General features: G+C 40.6%; 1 protein-coding gene across 3 annotated transcripts in view; it reads left to right on the forward strand.

The window, feature by feature from the left end:
• AGTPBP1 (ATP/GTP binding carboxypeptidase 1) overlaps nucleotides 1-23133 on the forward strand; it is a 209757-nt gene that overhangs the window by 164375 nt on the left and 22249 nt on the right. For all 3 annotated transcript variants that reach the window (XM_077248949.1, XM_077248951.1, XM_077248950.1), the window contains 5 exons: nucleotides 138-291; nucleotides 1050-1230; nucleotides 1347-1476; nucleotides 11616-11747; nucleotides 12290-12466. In XM_077248949.1, the coding sequence (XP_077105064.1) occupies nucleotides 138-291; nucleotides 1050-1230; nucleotides 1347-1476; nucleotides 11616-11747; nucleotides 12290-12466 (774 nt within the window). The remainder of the gene's footprint in view (nucleotides 1-137; nucleotides 292-1049; nucleotides 1231-1346; nucleotides 1477-11615; nucleotides 11748-12289; nucleotides 12467-23133) is intronic.

Raw genomic sequence — 23133 nt, forward strand, 5'->3', positions numbered from 1 at the left:
GCCAAAGAAAATCTGCCCCAAAATTCACATGATATGTTGCGGTTTTCCCTGCACCTTCTTGCGTATTCTCTGTGGAAATCTTACTCGCTATTTTTTCAATACTTTAGCAAACAATTTGATGTTTTGTGTTTCCAAAGATGCACCTTCAAAAACTGGAGTCTCTGCATAATCCCCAGCATATCTATTATCGCCATGATGTATTATGTGAAACACTAGCTGGAAATGGATGCCCGGTAGTCACCATAACTGCCATGCCAGAGTCCAATTACTACGAGCATGTCTATCAGTTTCGTAAGTTGAAATTGTCTCCTCACAATCATTTATTTCCTTAAGGAGATCACCTTTCATCTATGACGTATATTCTGTACAGTCCCAGGCCTCCTCAGCTGGTGATTTGCTCCATTTCAAACACTGATGATGGCGCTTAGAATTGAGTTAAAGTGGATTATTTCACTCCAGTGAGATCTTCCTTCCAGGGAAGACCAACAAAGGAATGAGGGGGCTTGAGAATGAAACGATGCTGTTAGGCATCTGAAAATGCAATCTTCATATAAAAATTAGATGATAATCCTCTATAAAGCCGAGGCTTGTTTATTTCCATACTGCCCATTGTTACTTGCTTTTTGATGGGGTATGTATTGTTAATTTTCACTGTCATACATACTTATTTAGATGGTGAAAAGTAAGATTGGGCACATTGGATTTCTTTCAACGACTTACTCAATCTTCACCATGAAGAACACATTAACGATGGGTGTATGGGTGTTATGTTGACAACTATCTAAGGTTTATATAGGCCTTAATATGTAACTGTTGAAAAAGCTGTTCCTTTTTACAAAAAAAATATTAATTCTATATGGAATTTGTATGTAAAGAGTTAGAATACTTATCATACAAGCAATCACTGGTGCTAGACATCATTTTTACATTTTGTATAATGCATCTGTTAAAATAAGTTCTATGGATACTGAGATTAAACCTCTGATACACCATAATATATAAACAAATATTTCCTAAAAGAATTGTATTTTTTTTTTTTTTTTGTACAGGAAACCGTCCATACATTTTCTTAACATCCAGAGTTCACCCTGGAGAGACGAATGCTAGCTGGGTAATGAAAGGCACGCTGGAATTTCTTATGGGGAACAGTCCCACTGCACATCACCTCCGGGAATCCTTCATTTTTAAAATTGTTCCTATGCTTAACCCTGATGGTGTGATCAATGGGAAGTAAGTAGCTGGTATTAATGTAGGAAAAGTATATATAAAGTAATTTATTGTGTAGTCTGTGGAAAATCAGTAAGGAAATAATGAAGAATCTTACAAGGGTCTTTTTTTCTTCCTAGCCATCGTTGTTCCTTAAGTGGAGAAGATCTGAACAGACAGTGGCAAAACCCCAATGCTGATTTACATCCTACAATTTACCATGCCAAGGGCCTCCTGCAATATTTGGCATCTATCAAGCGTGTTCCTCTGGTATGTAATGCTGGAATAGAGGACAAAAACCTGTATTGTGTAAATCCACAACTGTTCAGAGACTGGCACTAAATATTGTCCCTGTATCGTTAGTTGCTTTGTGACCATATAATGTACATTTACATCATATGGGCACAGAGAGTGCATATAGCAGGCTCAGAAACTGAGCCAGCACCATATCTGGTAGATGCCATCCATGTCATACCTCTAGGACCTTCCTGTAAAAGCAGCAACTAGAGATGGCTCCCATCTCTGCTTTTTAACCATTCTGGTGCCACTGTCAATCAATGACATGGCTGTGTTTCCTGAGGGCTTACCATGGCAGCCAGGTCTACTGAAGGCCCTCATGGGTTGCCCTCTGATGAAACACAGCCTCTGACCTTTGGCTTGGCTTCAGGAGAATGTTAATTTAACTAAATTTCTTAATACTGCAGTATGTAGTAAAAGCTATGAAAAGGAAAAAAAATTACCACAAAAAGGTATCAATAAAAAATGTCTACTTGGAGTCCAAAAATCAAACTAGGTTCATCGACTACGCAAACAAATTCTTCGTCTGAATTTTTTTTTTTAACATTAAGGCTATGTGCACATGTTCAGGATTTTTAGGTTTTTTTTTCAGTGTTTTTCGGTGGAAAACGGCCGAAAAAACGTTTATATAAGCATCCCATCATTTTTAATGCATTCCGCATTTTTTTGTACACATGCTGCTTTTTTTCCAGCGGCAGAATCGCATTCCGGAAAAAAACGCAGCATGTTCATTCTTTGTGCGGAATCGCTGGGATTCCGCACACATAAAAATGCATTAATCCGCTTACTTCCCGCATGGGGCTATGCCCACCATGTGGGAAGAAAGCGGATCATGTGTTGTGGGTACCCAGGGTGGAGGAGACTCTCCTCCAGGCCCTGGAAACCATATACCTGTTAAAAAAAAAAAATAATAATTAAAATAAAAAACTGTGATATTCTCACTTTCTGGCGTCCTCTTGAGTATTCCCGCTCCTCGCGATGCTCCCGTTCCCAGTAATCCCTTGCGACAATGACCTGTGATGACGTAGCAGTGTCGTGAGATCGCTACGTCATCTGGGGTCTTTGCTGTGAGGCATTACTGGGAACGGGAGCTCCAAGGAGCGGGAAGACTGCGGGGACGCCGGAAGGTGAGAATATCACGATTTTTTTTTTTTTTAATTATTTTTAACATTATATCTTTTTACTATTGATGTTGCATAGGCAGCATCAATAGTAAAAAGTTGGTCACACTATGTTTGACAAGTGTGACCAACCTGTCATTCAGTTTTCCAAGCAATGCTACAGATCGCTTGGAAAACGCTAGCATTCTGCAAGCTAATTACGCTTGTAAAACGCTAGTGTTTAGCGGGAAAATGCATGCCAATTTTGCATGCGTATTTCCCACGGCAGGGAGTTGCAGAATTGCCGCAGAAATTTCTGCAGCAATTCTGCAACGTGTGCACATAGCTTAAAACAGGAAAAAAAGGTACTTTTTTTTTTTTATCATCACAGTAGTCGTACTAAGCTCCAGAATCCTATTGCCTGGTGACTTTTACAACCCAATGAATTTTGTAAAAGCAAAACTCAAAATGCAATGTCGGAATCGCCTTTTTTTGTATTCCACCATTTTATCCCACTTGGATTTCTTTTTCTGTGTTCTTCAAATCATCAAAACTTTTGTCCCACAAAAAAAACAAACCCTCCTATGTACAGTATATGTCCATGGAAAAATCAAAAAGTTATGGCTCTTAGAAGGGGATAAAACGGCAAAAATGGAAAATAGCAGGTGGTTAGTATGTCATACTTGAAATTGCTTTGGTTGATTTGCTCAATTAGGCTATTGCAATACATATGAATTCACCATGGATTTCACCCTACTACATTAACCCCTTCCCGACATGCAACGCACTGACATATCCAATGTCTGTGCCCCGTGTATCAGCTTGCACCATACCTGGCAGATGCCGGCTGTGTTACGTCACCAGCATCTGCCTCTTTTAATTCTTCACTCCACTGTTAACCCCTTAAATGCTGCTGTCAGTCTCTGACAGCAGCATTTGAAATGCATGATCTGGGTCGCCCCGTATCATATGCCAGTGCACCCACCCTGTACCCAGAATTGCAGTTTTTTGGTCTTTACAACTCCACCATAACATGTGGAAAGAAGAAATCAAAATGTATCTATCCTAAAATGTTATCAATAAAAACATGAGCTTGCCATGCAAAAAAAACCACACCCTAATACATCTCCATTGAGCTGAAAATGTAAAAACTGTTTTAACATAAAATCCTTTCATATTGCTATTACGTCATTTTTACAGCACAATGCTTTAAAATAAAAACAGAAAAAAAACTATAGTGGAATTGTGTTTTTTCCTGGTTCTGCAAATTGTCTCTTCAGAGAGGAAGAGGACCTGAACTCTAGTGCCACCTATTGGAAGTAGCGATCCTACAAGTCATTATCGGTCCTTTAACGAGCCTTGTAATATGACTTGGGATTAAACTAAAGCCAAATCAGAATCCCAATCTGCAGACACTGTGTTGCACCTGGTCAGTGCAAACTACGAGATGTGATTTAACTAGTTGAGAGGCTTAAGACTGGGATCTAAAGGGTAACGTTTCTCCTTGTGGAGAGTGAGAAGCCAGGAATGGCATGTCAGTGAGGAGACTTATATAAGCCATGCATGCTCCTTTTGGGAAATTAAATATGCAAATTGCCTCTTCGGAGAGGCTGTGTCTACAAATTGATATTCAGATTTGGCTTTTATCCGAAGTCATATGGCAAGGCTTGTTAAAGGGTCGATAGTGACTGTTAGGATTGCTAATTCCAATAAGTGGCGCTGACGTTCAAGTCCTTTTCCTCTCTGAAGAAGCAAGTTGCATATGTAATTTCCCAGAGGTGCATGCAAGGCCATAAGTCTCCTCACTCTGGCACTCCTGGCCTGTCTTGTTACTTTGCACAAGGAGAAAAGTTACCCCTTATTTTCTGATTTCTAAAACCTTTTCTTTTAAAATAAATGGTGTGACTTAAATCTACAACTTTGCCCTCAAAAAATGGCTATTTCGATGGAAAAATAAACAAGTGATCAATCTAGAGGAAAAAATAGAAGAGCAAAAATTAAGTCACTCGATCATGAAAAGGTGAAAAGTACGGTAGTTATTTCTGCAGTGAGAATCTGAGCAGATTTAGAAATCGACAACATGTTTAGCTTTTGTTTGGACTGATTTGTGCGCAGCATGTGCTTTTAAGTTGTAAGGACAGTCAGTATTCTGGAAACTCTTCTTTAGATGGAGCTTTATACAGTATCCAATTTCCTGTAAATTCCACATACTACTTATCTCCTAACCTAGGGGTGCCATGTTCTGCAATATAAATCATTACACTGCTGTCATATACAGGCATGTGAAGCACTGTTGTGACACAGCCCACTGATTCCCAGCCTGTACAATGAAATTGGTACTCTGTTAATGATGCAAGAACGCTCGTCCTGATTATCCATCCGTGTAAACATACCAACGATCACCCGACTAACAAGTAACACGTACATTCATTGGCTGGTCGGATCATTGATGGTGGCAACATTTTTTTTTTCTTGGCACAACATCTCATAGTGTAAACAGGGAAGTGCTGCTGACAACATGATTCTGATATGGGGACTTAACTATTGTGTTCGTGTTTGTAATGTCCTGCAGAGCCGGCTCTCAGTCATAGTGCCAGGGTATGCTTATAGCCGCTGTTCACAGTGATGTAAGTGGTGACATACATGGGCAACTTTGTAACGCTATTAACCTGCAGATTAGCCCTATAGGTCAAAGTGGGTCTCCAGGAATAGATAAATACAATAAGTAAAGGAAATGTCAGTAAAAAGAAATTCCTAAATACATTTAATTAGCAAACCACAATTGTTTTGTCTAGCGAGGTAAAAACTGTAGAATTAAAATGGCCGCTGTCTTCTTTCACAGAGAGAAACCTGTCCTAGTCCTTCTGGAGACATCAGAGGTGCGGAGGTATTAGTGGGCACATCTTCCTACATATGAAGGCCTAGGACAGATTTCTCTGTGGTATAAGACAGCGGCCATTTTAATTCCATAGTGATTACCTCCCTAAACAAAACCATTGTGATTTTATAATTGCACACATTTAGGAATTAATTTATGACTACATTTCCTTTCATTATTTTATTTATCTATTCCTGGAGAACCCCTTTGATCGACAGATATAGGGCTAATTTGCAGGTTAATAGCGTTAGAAAGTTGCCCAGCCATCGGCTTCCAGTCATTTCCTTTAATTACATATTCTTTTTCTCGTCCTGGAAAACATCTTTAAAGGGTTTGTCTCACAAACAAAGTACACTTTATTTGATAGATCTTGGAATAATAATAACTTTGACAATTGGATGTTTTAAAAACAAATGTTCCTGTGTTGAGGTAATTTTATCCCCTTAGAGACCACCAATACATCTTTTTACTGACCTGCAATATAAGAGAATAGCCTCCCCATACAGGTGACAATCCAGCAGCTGTCGGCTGTACACTATAGCTGACAACTTGCTGCATCAACCATGATCAGAGTTGGTACCGTCTAATGCCGTTTAACCCCTTAAATGCAGCTGTCAATAATGACTACAACATCTAGATGGTTAACAGAGTGTGGCTTCTCCCTCTTTAACCTTATCGGCACCCTGAGACCTTGATTGTGTGGTCCTGATGGTTGCCATGGAAATTCATGGCCAAATAATGGCCTTAAAATCTGCCGACTACAGTGGCCTGTTCAGAAGTTGGAAACATTTAGGTGGTAAAATTAAATTTCTTCATTGCTGTTATGCCACTTTGCATTCATTCCTGAAAAGCACCTGAAGGGTTAATAAATTACCTGACAGCAATTTTGAATATGTTGAGGGGCGCTCTTTTTAAAATGGTATCACTTTTGGGGGGGTTTCCAATATATAGTATCCCCAAAGTCACTTCAAAACTGAATTGGTCCCTAAAAAATAAGTTTTGTAAATTTCCTTGAAAAAATTAAAAATTACTGCTACATTTTTAAACCTTCCAAAATGCGAACAAAATAAAACAACATTTTACAAATGGTGTTGATGTAAAGCAGAAATGAGGAAATGTTATTTATTAATGTTTTTCTGTGGTATGACTATCTGGATTTAAAGGATAACCACTCAAAGTTTGAAAACTGCAAATTTTTTTACATTTTTCTCAAATTTCTGATATTTTTTAAATAAACACAAAACACACAGTGGGTAAGGAAAGTATTCATATCCCTTTACATTTTTCACTCTTTGTTTTATTGCAGCTATTTGGTAAATTAAAAAAAAGTTCATTTTTTTTCTCCTTAATGTACACTCTGCACCCCATCTTGACTGAACCCCCCCCCCCCCAGAAATGTAGACATTTTTGCAAATTTACTAAAAAAGAAAAGCTGAAATATCACATGGTTATAAGTATTCAGACCCTTTGCTCAGTACTGAGTAGAAGCACCCTTTTGAGCTAGTACAGCCATGAGAGTCGTCTTGGGAATGTTGCAACAAATGTTTCACACCTGGATTTGAGGATCCTCTGCCATTTTTCCTTGCAGATCCTCTCCAGTCCCGTCAGGTTGGATGGTGAATGTTGGTGGACAGCCATTTTCAGGTCTCTCCGGAGATGCTCAATTGGGTTTCGGTCAGGGCTCTGGCTGGGCCAGTAATGAATGGTCACAGAGTTGTTGTGAAGCCACTCCTTTGTTATGTTAGCTGGGTGCTTAGGGTCAATGTTCATCTTGTTGGAAGTTGAACCTTCCGCCAAGTCTGAGGTCCAGAGCACTCTGGAAGAGGTTTTCATCCAGGATATCTCTGTACTTGGCCGCATTCGTGTTTCCTTTAATGACAACCAATCCTCCTGTCCCTGCAGCTGAAAAACACTCTATAGCATGATGCTGCCACCACCATGTTTCACTGATGGGATTGTATTGGGCAGGTGATGAGCAGAGCCTGGTTTTCTTCACACATACCGCTTAGAATTATCACCAAAAAGGTCTATCTTCGTCTCATCAGACAAGAGAATCTTATTTTTCATAGTCTTGGAGTCCTCCATGTGTTTTTTTTTTTAGCAAACTCTATGCGGGCTTTCATATATCTAGCACTGAGGAGAGGCTTCCGTCCGGCCTCTCTGCCATAAAGGCCTGACTGGTGGAGGGCTGCAGTGATAGTTGACTTTGTGGAACTTTCTCCCATCCCCCTTCATCTCTGCAGCTCAGCCACAGTGATCTTGGGGTTCTTTTTTACCTCTCTCACCAGAGCTCTATACCCATGATTGCTCAGTTTGGCTGGATTGCCAGGTCTAGGAAGACTTCTTGTGGTCCCAAACTTCTTCCATTTAAGGATTATGGAGGCCACTGTGCTCTTAGGAACCTTGAGTACTGCAGAAATTATTTTGTAACCTTGACCAGATCTGTGCCTTGTCACAATTCTGTCTCTGAGCTCCTTGGCCAGTTCCTTTGACCTCATGATTCTCATTTGGTCTGACATGCACTGTGAGCTGTGGAGTCTTATATAGACAGGTGTGTGCCTTTCCAAATCAAGTCCTATCAGTTTAATTAAACACAGCTGGACTCCAATAAAGGAGTAGAACCATCTCAAGGAGGATCACAAGGAAATGTGATCCTGTAGACTGTGAGCCCTCGAGGGCAGGGTCCTCTCTCCTCTGTACTTGTGTGTGCCTTGTATTGCTCTTGTTTATTGTACTTGTCTATGTATGCCAATTTTTTCACATGTAAAGAGCCATGGAATAAATAGTGCTATAAAAATGAATAATAATAATAATAAAATGGACAGCATGTGACTTAAAAAATATGAGTGTTTGAGCACAGGCTCTGAATACTTATGACCATGTGATATTTCAGTTTTTCTTTTTTTATTAAATTTGCAAAAATTTCTACATTTCTGTTTTTTTCATTCAAGATGGGGTGCAGAGTGTACGTTAATGAGAAAAAAAATCTACTTTTTTGAATTTACCAAATGGCTGCAATGAAACAGTTACAAATTTAAAGGGGTCTGAATACTTTCCGTCCCCACTGTATTCACTTAAATTTACAATTGTTATAAAGTACAGTGTGTGACAAAAAACTATCTCAAAATCACTGGGATATGTTGACGCATCTAGAGTTATTACCACATAAAGTGACACTGATTACATTTAAATAATTTGGCCCGGTCACTAAGGGGTTATAAATGTGCCCCTGCTATGTACTGTGTAATGGCTGTGTCTGACTACAGCAAAACATTTCACAGACTGTTTAAAAACTTGTTTTACCTCACAAAGAGTCAACCGTGATCCCCTCTGTCCTGTCTGTATACTCTTTTGCTTCCTCCCCTGCCCAGAAGCTGTGATATGATCAGATCATGTTCCTGCACGGTGGGACACATCTGTTAGGCCCCCTTAACATGACACTTTTTGATATGGGTTCATGCTTGATAATGCAGTAGGTGATTCTCCTTTTCTTTAGCACTAAACTAACCTCTTTCCTCATTGTGCCCCTGTTACTTTAACCCCTTTCTGCCGGCTGATGGAATAGTACGTCAGCTGGCAGTATCCCCAGCTTTGAGGTGGGCTCCGGCGATGAGCCCACCTCAAAGCCGCGACATGTCAGCTGTTTTGTACAGCTTACATGTGCCCACAATAGGCACCAGCGGAATCGAAATCCGCTCGCGAATTAGTTAGCGAATTAGTATAATAACTTGAGCCCAGTCTTATTGCACAGAATTTTTCACTGGCTTTTTTTGGAATTATGTGGATATCACCTTTTAATCAGGGTTATATTAGCACTATGCATTTATTGAAAGAATATACAACATTCAGCAATTTGTTGAATTATACCCAGGTGTTACATTTTCATTGCAAAGAAAGTATATACTATATTTAAATATATCATATAAACTGCAATGTAATTCTGTTATACATACTGTAAGAAATATCGCTACATGTTATTACCATCCCTATTCTGAAATTTGGCTCATTTTCTTATGATAATCCTGTGTTTTCAGGTCCATTTTTGTATCTACCCGCTAAGACAATACTTGTTTCAAAGGTTTATTTTTTTGTTAATAAAATTAGGTTTTTTTTACTACTTGGTATATGCTTCGTATGTTGTAGGTTTAATGATAGTTGGAAGTACCTTTGAAGCTAGGTCATGTTTTCTTTCTTTCTTTCTTTTTTTTTTTGTGATGGAATAGTACATCAGCTGGCAGAATCCCCAGCTTTGAGGTGGGCTCCAGCGATGAGCCCACCTCAAAGCTGTGACATGTCAGCTGTTTTGTACAGCTGACATGTGCCCACAATAGGCGCCAGCGGAATCGCGATCCGCTCGCGCCTATTAACTGGTTAAATGCCGCTGTCAAGCTCGGACAGCGGCATTTAACAAGCGCCTCTGTCCACCAAGCCGGAAATGCACGCACCGCTGATCCCCGTCACGTGATCGGGGGTCATCGGTGCATTGCCATCACAACCACAGGTCTCCTCGAGACATCTATGGTTGTTGATGACGGATTGCTCTGAGCGCCACCATGTGGTCGGCTCTCATAGCAATGCTGTAATTTAACTACATAGGGGCGATCTGTGCATCACCTCTATGTAGCAGAGGCAATCAAGTTGTGGCTGCTTCTAGCCTCCCATGGAGGCCATTGAAACATGCCAAAAGTAAAAAAAAAAAAAAAAAAAAAAAAAAAGTTTAATAATATTACAAAAGTAAAAAAACATAAAAGTTCAAATCACCCCCCTTTTGCCCCAATCAAAATAAAACTATAAAAAAAATCAAACATACACATATTTGGTATTGCCGCATTCAAAATCGCCCGATCTATCAATAAAAAAAAGAATTAACCTGATCGCTAAACGGCGTAGCGAGAAAAAAAATCAAAACACCAAAATTATGTTTTTTTGGTCACCGCGACATTGCATTAAAATGCAATAACGGTCGATCAAAAAAAAAAGTGGTATCATTAAAAACGTCAGCTTGGCGTGCAGAAAATAAGCTCTCACCCAACCCAAGATCATGAAAAATGGAGACGCTACTGGTCTCGGAATATGAATATAAATACCAACTTATATGACTAATCACCATGGTAACGCATAATATTGCAGTAATCTGTACCATACGTGAATAGGACCAACACGACCTATCATCTGATATAGACAAACAACACAAAAAAAGGATGATAACTGGTCAGACCAAATGTGATGAAAACAATATAAACTTTATTGATAATATTAAAACCAGGTGAGAGGAGGGAAGATAGTGGCAACACAAAGAAATTGCTGAATAAATAGCAGGAGGAGCGCACCCAGGACTGCCAGTCCCCTAGGGCTAAGAATTATATGTGTATAGAGAATAAGAAAATTAGCAAAATGGAAACACAATATAAAAAAACTAAGTAAACATAACAAAAATTAAATGAGCCAAGCAGGGAGGGAGACCGAGCTGCTAGCAGCCGTTCACAGAGTATATATAGACAATCAGACCATATCCACCTTAGTACTACCACATACAAGTATAATTGCCTAATTGGCCAAGACAGTAGATGCTGCTGCAACAAGGTACCCACCGCACAGAGGACTGGAGATCCTGGGGACGCGCCTCCGGCCCAACGCGCGTTTCGGCGATCACACCTTCGTCAGGGGGTCTCGGAATATGGTGCAAGTTTTTTTTGTTTTTTTTTAGCAAACTTTGGAATTTTTTTTTCTCACCACTTAGAGAAAAAAGAACCTAGACGTGTTTGGTGTCTATGAACTCGTAATGACCTGCAGAATCAAAATGGCCGGTCAGTTTTAGCATTTAGTGAACCTAGCAAAAAAGCCAATCAAAAGACAAGAGTGGGATTGCACTTTTTTTGCAATTTCACCGCACTTGGAATTTTTTTCCCGTTTCCGAGTACAGGACATGGTAAAAGCAATAGTGTCGTTCAAAAGTACAACTCGTCCAGCAAAAAACAAGCCCTCACATGGCCATATTGACAGAAAAATAAAATGTTATGGCTCTGGAAAGAAGGAGGGGAGTGAAAAACGAAAAACCGAGAAAAGTTCCTGGGGTTAAGGGTTTAATTTAGGCTGTATTTTCATTCACTTAATAGTTTGAATTTTTTTTTTAGGTTTACTGTGATTACCATGGCCATTCCCGCAAGAAAAATGTGTTCATGTATGGCTGCAGTATTAAAGAGACGGTATGGCACACAAATGTGAGCGCTGCCTCCTGTGACATAGTAGAAGATAGCGGCTACAGGGTACGTACAGCACAAATCTGCCATGTCCGATGGCTAGATCACCAATATGGCTATGTACATGCGTAGCTAAAGAAGGCATTCCCTGCCATAATTTATGATATGCACCTGTGGCCAGGGAGGAATAAAGGCTCCAGTGCATCTGACGACTGAAGCAACTGCGCAGATAGTTTTCACTAAAATTGTCCTATTGTTTTGTGTCTACAGCTCCTATCCAGGCCTATGTATCTTCATGATAACTGACAAATACTCCAATCCTGCAGTCTTGTTTGATTCTTTCAATATGTCCCCTTCTTCTAGCTAACTTATTAAATGCATGTTACAAAAAAAGAAGATGGATGGAAACAGTAGAGCTGCTCTCAGTTGCCTTGGGGTTGTCTGATTTATAACCAGGATATGTGATAACTTATAGATGGTGGGGGTCCGACTGCAGGTTACCGATTACCAGAATGGGGCACAGCACAGCAGAGTTAACGCATTACAGCTAATGCTGAAATCAGAATAAAGTCTCATAATCTCTATCTACGTCTTTTTCTTCCATACAGACTCTTCCCAAAGCCCTGAGCCAAATCGCACCAGCTTTTTCAATGAGCAGCTGTAGTTTTGTAGTGGAAAGATCCAAAGAGTCCACTGCCCGAGTGGTGGTGTGGAGGGAACTGGGCGTCCAGAAGAGTTATACAATGGAGAGCACGCTGTGTGGCTGTGACCAAGGGAAGTACAAGGTATGACAATACTTAATTATGAGAGCCATGGTGACTGCTGATAAAACAGAGCGTAAAGACGTAGCATTCATTTTCCTTATGTATTCGATCACCAGTGTATCCAGTCTGGACTGATGCCACAGCTGGACTCCATTATGCTTTATGGCTTCTGAATATTACCTGCTTTGTTCACAAACGCAGCTTCCTACAAATTGAACCTAGCACCCATTTAGTTAACATCCTTAATATTAATACCATTCATTCTGCCACTGTTTACATTGCCTAAAAGAATACAGTTTACATTGCCTAAAAGAATACATGACGTCCAGGTGTTTATGGTTAACCTGACTACTTGATGATTCTGCCCATTGAAGATCACTGCTGAATTTCATTTTTTCCATTTGCGCTGAAGCAAATTTAATTTCCCCTTGGGGTTTGAACTATTTCCTTTTTTTTTTTATCACATTTTTGTTCCATAGGCTGCCATTCATTACTGTCAACTTCATGCTGTCCTCAGTACAACATGAATATAGAGCAGGAAAACCACAAATGTCAATATGCAGTTAGGTCCAGAAATATTTGGACAGGGACACAAGTTTTGCCATTTTAGCGGTTTACCAAAACATTTTCAAGATTGTCATATAATCAATATGAGTTTAAAGTGCAGACTCTCAGCTTTAATTTGAGGGTACTCACGTGTTAATTGGAGTGGTGGTTTGTTGCGACATGAGGGTCAGTGGGTACTCTCATCCTCTGGCCTGGCTATCTTTAGAAAGACCGCATGGACCAAGGCTCATCCCACTGAACGCCTGCACTCCTTCCTCATGGGCATAATACTACTCAGACAAGACAGGGTGAGGGTAAAATAGAGTGGCACTACTTTATTGAATTACCAACAGTCAATAACATATAGAACAGTCCCAGCAAATACACAAGATGGCTCAAATTACAAAGTCTCACCCTTCCGCTGGCTCGCCAGGATTAGAGCAGCTGCAACTTCAGGGCGTCCAGAGCCGACAACCCCCTCAAGTGGCACCACGCAGAGAGGAGGTAATGACAAGCTTAGGAAGCTGACTGTCCATTGAGGTACGTGGCCAGGTGACCCGATTGTCCCAACCTGGCTTCTTCAAATGTCTTAATGGGGCCAGGTGACTGGATAATCCCATCCTCGCTTCTCCAACATCTCTCTGGGTTCAGTGATGGTCAATGGAGCAGATCTGTTTTCCTCCAGAGAGGGCCATGGTCTCTTAAGCTGGCATCCTGTAGAATCTCTCAAACCTGTAACCCTCCCGTTGGAGCCATGGTGTCCTGGTTGCTGTTCTGAGTCTCTCTGCAGAAGTGTAGAGGTCCCTTTTTATACCCACAGCTGTTATCCAGGTCATCACTGTTTATAGGTCAACAAGCTACATGGAATTATACAATGGCAATCAATATATTAGCAAACAACAATTTTTTTTTTTTCAATTACTATTCGTCGTTGTCCTCCAAAGATAGCAAAATAATAAACTTTAGGAGCTGATATAGGTAAACAGCCATTCACTAATTCACAAACCTCAAATTAATCTACAGCAAGAGTCAACATTCAGACTCGTATAAACAATAGCTCATGTCCCTGGGCCTAAATATACGTCTGGCATAATTAAGAATAAATGCTGTATCGTCACAGAGTTTAGGATTTACAGCTCTTTAATATGTAGCTGCCTCTTTTTAAAGGGACCAAAAGTAATTGAACAACTATCTCAAAAGCTCCTTAATCGGCTGCATGGGATTTTTTATTGTTTATCCATTATCAATTAAGCAGATAATAGGTCCAGAGTTGGTTCCAGGTGTGGCATTTGCATTTCAAAGCTGTTGCTGTGAGCCCACAAAGACCATCATTAGGCTGAAAAAAATAAATCCATCAGAGAGATAGCAGACATTTTAGGAGTGACCATATCAACGGTTTGGTACATTCTTAAAAAAAACAAGAGAGCAGTGGTGATTTGGGGAACTCAAAAAGAAAAAAAAAGCCTAGATGTCCACGGAAGACAACAGTGGTGGATGATCGCAGAATACTTTACGTAGTGATGAAACACATCAGAACATCCACCCAAGTGAAGAATAATCATTAGTAAGTAGTGTTTCAGTATCTAAGTCTACCATGAAGAGAAGACTTCATGAGAGCAAATACTCAGGATCACCACAAGGTGCAAACCATCAGCCTTAAAAATTAAAAAAGGCCAGGGTAGACTTTGCCATAAAAACATCCAAAGGAGCCAGCTTGTTCTGGTAAAGCATTCTTTGGACAGATGACCCTAGACTCAACCTGTACCAGAATGACGAGATAAGAAAGTATGGAGAAGGCTTGGAACAGTTCATGAACCAAACCGCACCATCTCCTCTTTAAAACATGTTGCAGGCAGTGTGATGGCATGGGTGTGAGTGGCTTCTAGTGGCACTGGGTCACTGGTGTTTATTGATGATGTGACTGAAGACAGAAGCAGCCGGATGTATTCTGAAGTGTACAAGGCTATACTTTTTTCTCAGATTCCACCAAATACAGCAAGGTTGATTGGACGTTGCTTCACAGAACAGATGGACAATGACCCAAAACATACAGCGAAAGCAACCCAGGAGGTTTTTAAGGAAAATAAGTGGAATATTCTGCAATGGCCGAGTCCATCACCTGATCTCAACCCCATAGAGTATGCGTTTCACATGCTTGGGACAAAACTAAAGGCAGAAAGAAACACAAACAAATATTATATTTATGGTAAAGTTAATTTGTCCAATTACTTTTGAGCCCCTGAAACGAGGAGGCTCTGTAGAAAAATGGTTGCAATTCCTAAACCTTTCACAGGATATTTTTGTTTAACTGCTTTAATTAAACCTGAAAGTCTCCACTTCAATTGCATCTCAGTTGTTTCATTTTAAATAAAAAAAAGTATTGGCATGTAGAGCTCAAATCATAAAGCCTTGGTCACTGCCCAAATATTTCTGGCCTAACTGTATGTGACCTTCCAGTTACAGGAGTTCTGGGTTTACTTGTATTGCACTATATTGTCCTACCTATAAAATGTTATTGTGTTGCGTCATTTTTTTTTTTTGCTCATGGAAAAAAAGGTAAAAAAAAAAAATCACAAACAGAAGTTTTATTCTTTTGTGTATGTGTAGAATAATAATAGTTTGGTCACAGCTGCCATGTAAAGCTTTGCTTCTAATTCCACCTTCGAGTATCGCTATTCTGATTTCCTCAAATCTATATTCGACACATTTTTCCTGACACATACTGTGAAGTTCTGTAAACTTCCACAAGAGGGCAGTGTCTGCATTTTTCATCCATCAGTACTGGGAGAAAATATTACAAAATGTGAATATTTTCCGTCTGGTTCGGGCTGATTTTCTCCTTATTTACCTGTCTCCTCTTCCTATTTTCCATGGACAATGATGCTCCAATAAAAGTAACATTAAACTGCTTGTACTGAATTATTAGACGATATGGATTGTAATGCAGTGAGGTATTAGTGGGCCAATGATGGCCAGGCCAAATGTGACTTACCACACTATATGGACAGCTTTTCCCATTGTAAGGATGCATCAGTCTGAAGGGCTCCCTGCTGAGCCACACATTGCAGAAGGCAACTCCAGATGGCAAGCAGTAGACATGCTGGATCTGTTCTTGTGGATTTTTGGCACTTGCACTAAGGAAAAAAATGCATTACCACGACAATCAAGTCACAAAAAAGTCAGATCCACTTTAGTTTTTTGTGCCCTGCTTTTCGCAGTACCCTAGGGATTGCAATATGACCCCATTCATCTAGATTTTGCTGCAGTGACATAGCAGTGGCAGATGGTGATCTTTGTCGCCACGTAGCCTCAGCCTTAAAAAGGGAAGCGGTCACCCCGAAAAAAAGCTGTCTACCTGGTGTTAAAGCAGTAACCTGCAGTTAAATAGTGTTTAAATCAAGTTTTACTGCCTTACTCGAGCAGCGGCTAAAGGGAGAATATGAAAATTCTATCCTCCCTGTAGCCGATGCCATAGAGGATTTTCCTAAAAGATGTACCTCTCTCTATAATGTCATTAGTCTGAAGAAAGGTGCATGATTGGCTGAAATGGAAGGCAGTCACGGGCACAGTTGATCAAGTTTTGTCCTATTTAAAGGGGTATTTCCATCTCGTACATTTATGGCATTTCTTCTACATAAGCCGTAACTGTATAGTAGATGCGAGTCCTGCCGGTGCTGAAAATGACATACAACCGGTTCCTGTTCTTGAGATACAGTGGGGCAAAAAAGTATTTAGTCTGTCAGCAATAGTGCAAGTTCCACCACTTAAAATGATGAGAGGCGTCTGTAATTTACATCATAGGTAGACCTCAACTATGGGAGACAAACTGAGAAAAAAAAATCCAGAAAATCACATTGTCTGTTTTTTTATCATTTTATTTGCATATTATGGTGGAAAATAAGTATTTGGTCAGAAACAAACAATCAAGATTTCTGGCTCTCACAGACCTGTAACTTCTTCTTTAAGAGTCTCCTCTTTCCTCCACTCATTACCTGTAGTAATGGCACCTGTTTAAACTTGTTATCAGTATAAAAAGACACCTGTGCACACCCTCAAACAGTCTGACTCCAAACTCCACCAAAGAGCTGTCAAAGGACACCAGAAACAAAATTGTAGCCCTGCACCAGGCTGGGAAGACTGAATCTGCAATAGCCAACCAGCTTGGAGTGAAGAAATCAACAGTGGGAGCAATAATTAGAAAATGGAAGACATTCAAGACCACTGATAATCACCCTCGATCTGGGGCTCCACGCAAAATCCCACCCCATGGGGTCAGAATGATCACAAGAACGGTGAGCAAAAATCCCAGAACCACGCGGGGGGACCTAGTGAATGAACTGCAGAGAGCTGGGACCAATGTAACAAGGCCTACCATAAGTAACACACTACGCCACCATGGACTCAGATCCTGCAGTGCCAGACGTGTCCCACTGCTTAAGCCAGTACATGTCCGGGCCCGTCTGAAGTTTGCTAGAGAGCATTTGGATGATCCAGAGGAGTTTTGGGAGAATGTCCTATGGTCTGATGAAACCAAACTGGAACTGTTTGGTAGAAACACAACTTGTCGTGTTTGGAGGAAAAAGAATACTGAGTTGCATCCATCAAACACCATACCTACTGTAAAGCATGGTGGTGGAAACATCATGCTTTGGGGCTGTTTCTCTGCAAAGGGGCCAGGACGACTGATCCGGGTACATGAAAGAATGAATGGGGCCATGTATCGTGAGATTTTGAGTGCAAACCTCCTTCCATCAGCAAGGGCATTGAAGATGAAACGTGGCTGGGTCTTTCAACATGACAATGATCCAAAGCACACTGCCAGGGCAACGAAGGAGTGGCTTCGTAAGAAGCATTTCAAGGTCCTGGATAGGCCTAGCCAGTCTCCAGATCTCAACTCTATAGAAAACCTTTGGAGGGAGTTGAAAGTCCGTGTTGCCAAGCGAAAAGCCAAAAACATCACTTCACTGCTCTAGAGGAGATCTGCATGGAGGAATGGGCCAACATACCAACAACAGTGTGTGGCAACCTTGTGAAGACTTACAGAAAACGTTTGACCTCTGTCATTGCCAACAAAGGATATATTACAAAGTATTGAGATAAAATTTTGTTTCTGACCAAATACTTATTTTCCACCATAATATGCAAATAAAATGATAAAAAAACAGACAATGTGATTTTCTGGATTTTTTTTTCTCAGTTTGTCTCCCATAGTTGAGGTCTACCTATGATGTAAATTACAGACGCCTCTCATCTTTTTAAGTGATGGAACTTGCACTATTGCTGACTGACTAAATACTTTTTTGCCCCACTGTAGATACGTATCTCATTGGAGGCATGCCCATTTACATTAATGATTTAGGCTCTGGATATGCCATAGATGTACGAGATGGGAATGTTCCTTTTAAATACCTTACTGTATAAGCATTGTATAAGGGAACAACACCAGCAGTTATAGAGAATGAGAAAAATCTGCTTGATTTCTTCCATGCCATCTTGTATTGCACTTCACCTCCAATAATGCGAGTGGGCTGAGCTGCCATATCCCACCCACCATATGGACAGGGGTTTTTACCTGTCCCGAGTGGTGCCATTGTTCAGTAGTAATATGAAAGGGAAATGGCTAAATCTAGAAGCCCCCCTCATGCCTGCAGCCAGGATGTAGCTTATTTCGGGGCCTCGTTCTGCAGGCCGAGCACATCTGCTTCTCTTTTTTTAAGGTTCTGGTTATGCTAAACTAAAACGTTTGATTCCTAGATGGGAAAGTTGTTGCGGCGACGGCTTCCTTTTTCTTCAGATCGCCTTATGCAGGTTTGCATGTAATTATGGAGATAAGGTAAAACTCTGATCACAAAGGACCCTTATGACAGGATGGGGTTTAGTAATAAAATCTCTTTAGATCTGCCGTCCAGTAATCTGATACCAACTTTGTTCGGAAAAGGGCTCTGAGCGGAGATCACCAGTTAAATAGTAAAAACCATTTCACTTTCTTTTTTCCAGATTTACAGAAAACAAACTATAGTTAAATTTTAAAGTGAAATATGTCTGTGACCACTCAGCATTGCTGGTCCTACAGCAAGCTATGGGCACTTGTAATGGAATTTTTTTTTTACTTGTTTTTTAATTTAATCGCTGCACTAAGTTTGAGGTTGTAATTATCTATTCTAGATTTATTTTCAGACCCCGATGTGCAGTTTGTAATCGTAATCGGCTGCCACTTTCAGATTTCTCTCTTGAGTGTGCTTCTATCAGTAATATAGGCTGGATGTGAGACGTGTCCAGGGTGCTGAAGTCTTCAGTAGCTCTTGTGTGTCAGCACTGCTTCACTCCTGTTGTGATTTCCCATTCTTCAGGTTATGAACGATTGTGTCCCCCCACACTCTCCTTTTTCATCATCGATTTGCCATGTAAAACCCTTTCTTCCTCCGTGCTGGTATCACTAAGGGTAGGTGAGCACAACAGTTTTTTCTCCATGTGAGAAAAGCAGTCCAATTTTTCTGATGGGACTTTGATCAGAATGGGATTCGTTTTTCTCTGTGTAGAGAAAAAAAAATTGTCCACCTTCTCCACTATGTCAGTCTGTGAAATTCGGACTGCACTCGGATGTCATCCAAGTTCGGTCTGATGTTTTCCATGCACCCATAGACACACATTGCTGATTTTGATCCAGCACGCTGATCAAAATTGGTCTTGTCACCAATTTTTATTTTTGTTTCCCCCTCAGACCACACAGTCCAAGGAAAAAAGTTGACATGTCCACAGCACCATGGAATCACAAGGGTACGAGTGCTATCCGTGAAAACCATGGATACCAATAAAATCCGTCGTGTGAGAACTGGGAGGGGCAGGACCATCAGAGATCTGACAGATTTGTTTCAAACTTAGCAAACCGTCTTTCTTGGAAAAAATAAAACTGCAAAATGATAGGAAATGTTTTAATGAAGCCTGTTTTTTTTATTTTATTTTGCATTTAGCATAGAAATAAACAATCCAAAAACAGTCTCTGCAAAGGTGGAATTTTTTTTTCTCTCTATAGAAATGTTGACACAGTTCAATATTTTTTTCAAATGGCCTATGCATACCCAGGTTCATGTTACACTATTGCTCCTGTATATCCTCATGGTCACTAAGTGGTTTTAGATTTGACAGAGACAAATTATTGTCCTGCCAGTACATTGATTCCTTGATAATACTGCATGCGGTCATCTGATTGATGCACCATCTTCCTCTTCTGAAATGAAGTCTCGTAAATTAAAATCTACTTGTTTAAAACACCTGGATCAACAACAAGTAGAAACCGTACTTGTTGGCTTTAGCTGTTTGAATAGAGAAATAACCAGAGTCTTAACTAGGCATGGACCACTGAATAAATAAGAGGAAAACCCAAAGGTAAATGTTTCCGCAGTGAGGGGTTAATTGTGAAGAAAGGTATTACTCTGGACAGGGGCATAACTACAACAGGTGCAGGGGTTGCAATCGCACCTGGGCCCTGGAGCCTAGGGGGCCCTACAATTCCCTTTGGCCTATATAAAAAGACTATTGCTATTAAAGATTTAAAATATTTGGGGGCCCCCGTTGGAGGTTTTGCATCGGGGCCCATGAATTTCAAGTTACGCCACTGACTCTGGGGTAAGTATTGTAACAATAGACACCACAAAAGGCTTTTTTATTCAGTTGTCTGCTTGATGCCTTTCATAGTATTTGAGACTAAATTGACTTATTTGGGCACCATGCACTTTTCCTCTGCAGCTTTTCCTCGCTGAAGACTTCTCAGTGAATTTCTTTAAAGGGCTAGTGTGACTTGGAAAACTAATTTTCAGATGATCATTTTAATATTTTGGAACTAAAAGAAAGCAAAGGCTGAGCTGAAACAATATCTTTCATTCTTGAGGATGTGACACATTTGGCCATTTCATGGACATTCCATTGTGTAGGCAATGTGTAATGCTTCATTGCTCCTGCAGAGTCACTGCAGGGGACTTAAACAGTTAGGGCCTCGTCACGCGTCCTTTTTTTCATGTCCGTATGCTGTCAAGTTTTTCAAGGATCAAAACGGCGGGCACACGGACATCCTTTGTATTGAACGGTGGTGCGAACATGTCAGGTTTTCCACACAGACCATGTGTCTGTGTGAAAAACCTGCAGACATGTCTGGTTTTTATCATGGACCGCAAAACATCCTGAACACATGCACACTGATTACACACGGTGACATATATCAGCACCTGGGAAAAAGCGATACAGTTTGCGCTTTTCCCAGTCGCTGAGTGCTGAAAGGTTCCCAGGCTATTAATAATAGCTCACAGCTGTTTGCTTAGCCTTTACTGGTTAATTTACGGTGACCCCAGAAAAAAGAGACGTAGGGTCTCCATATGAATTCTAACCAGCTAAGATTAAACAGACAGTTGTGTGTTGACACTCATAGCCTGGGGGCCAGGGATATTGCTCCTCTCTCCCAGGCTACCATCATCAGCCCTCATCCGCTCCAAAAATGGCACATCAAGATGCATCAAATCTGGCGCTTAGCCTCGCTCTTCCCACTTGCCCTGGTGCAGTGGCAAGTGGGGTAATAGGGATGAGGTTGATGTCAGCTTTGCATTTTCAGCTGACCTCAAGCCCAGGGGTTTGTAATGGAAGGGCGTCTATAAGACTTCCCCCATTACTAATCCCATAGTCATATTGTAAAAAAGACACAGCAAGTCTTTAATTGAAATAAACACACACCACCCTCATTTTCACATTTATTACTTTAAAAGTGAAAATAATGACAACCATATTCCTCACCTGTCTGATGACAATCCATTTGTACCATGAAGAAGTCCAGCTGTGCTGCATATGGATTACATGGCTGAGTAGTGGCATGATGCAACTGTTTCAGCCATGAATCCAGGAAACACTGAGCTGAGCTTGGCGAGCAGCTTCAGTGTCGAGCTGTAACTTCACAGAAGTTACCGCCGGTCACAGCCAGCTGTTCCCACGCTCTGTTCACTGTGAGTCTGCTAATGAACTGCGCTAACATTTATTACGTCACCTCTAGCACCATGAGAATTTTCTCATGGTGCTATCGGTGATCTCATTTGAGGTCACCACAGTTCATTGGGCCGCTCACAATGAGCAGTCTGTGGGAACCGCAACTTCAGTGACCTCAATGATGTCACTGAAGTTGCTCCCTGATGCTCAACTCGGTGTCTCCTGGATGCCAGGCTGAACGGTTGCATCATGCCACCGTTCAGCAAGGCATCCAGATTAAGCAGAGATGGATTACGGCGTGGGACAAATTAATTATCTTCAGACAGGTGAGAAGTATGATGTTTTTTTTTTTTTATAGATTTAATTTTACATTAATGAATAGGTAAAAAAAGGGTGGGGAAGGCTTATTTCCATTAAAGAAGTTTGTGATTTTCTTTCAATTAAAGGACTTTATCCTGGCTGGGTATTTTTTTGCAATATGAATATTGGGTTAGTAATGGGGATGTCTTATAGACGCCTCTCTCTACATCAGCTGACATCAATCCCAACCCTATTAGCCAACTTGCCACCGCACCAGGGCAAGTGGGAAGAGTGAGGCTAAGCAACAGATTTGGCTCATCTTATTTCTGGGGCCGCTGAGGGCTGATGTTGTTAGCCTGGGAGGGGAGCCAATATCCATGGCCCCTTCCTTGGCTATTAATATCATCCCACAGCTGTTTGTTTAGACTTTGCTGGATAGAATTTATAGGGGGACCCTAGGTCATTTTTTTTCTTGGGTTCCTCGGTAAACTAACAATGTGAGCTGTTATTAATAGCTTGGGAACATTTAGGGATAATGAATTATTATTTACAATTTGCCTAAGGCCACAAAAAACCCATCTAAGGACCATAAAATTTAACTTTTAATTCACTATTTAAAAGGAATGAATTATTAAAAAACCCTACAGAGGTCAGTGTATGTAAGGAGCAGATAAGGTATATCCTATCTCTTACTGATCATAATTACAATACGTATCTCCTTACTCATATTCATTGCCCTGTAATACGGTTTATAGGGAGATCTTGGTGCAGACGCTACCTTATTCCCTTCAAATTCACCATACACATCTGACCAATGTTAATTAAAAAGTGCCCTAAAGCCTCTTCAGGAGATAGAGGATAAATGACAATATTAG

Source organism: Ranitomeya variabilis, chromosome 1 (assembly GCF_051348905.1).
Source record: "Ranitomeya variabilis isolate aRanVar5 chromosome 1, aRanVar5.hap1, whole genome shotgun sequence".
NCBI classification, from domain to species: Eukaryota; Metazoa; Chordata; class Amphibia; order Anura; family Dendrobatidae; genus Ranitomeya; species Ranitomeya variabilis.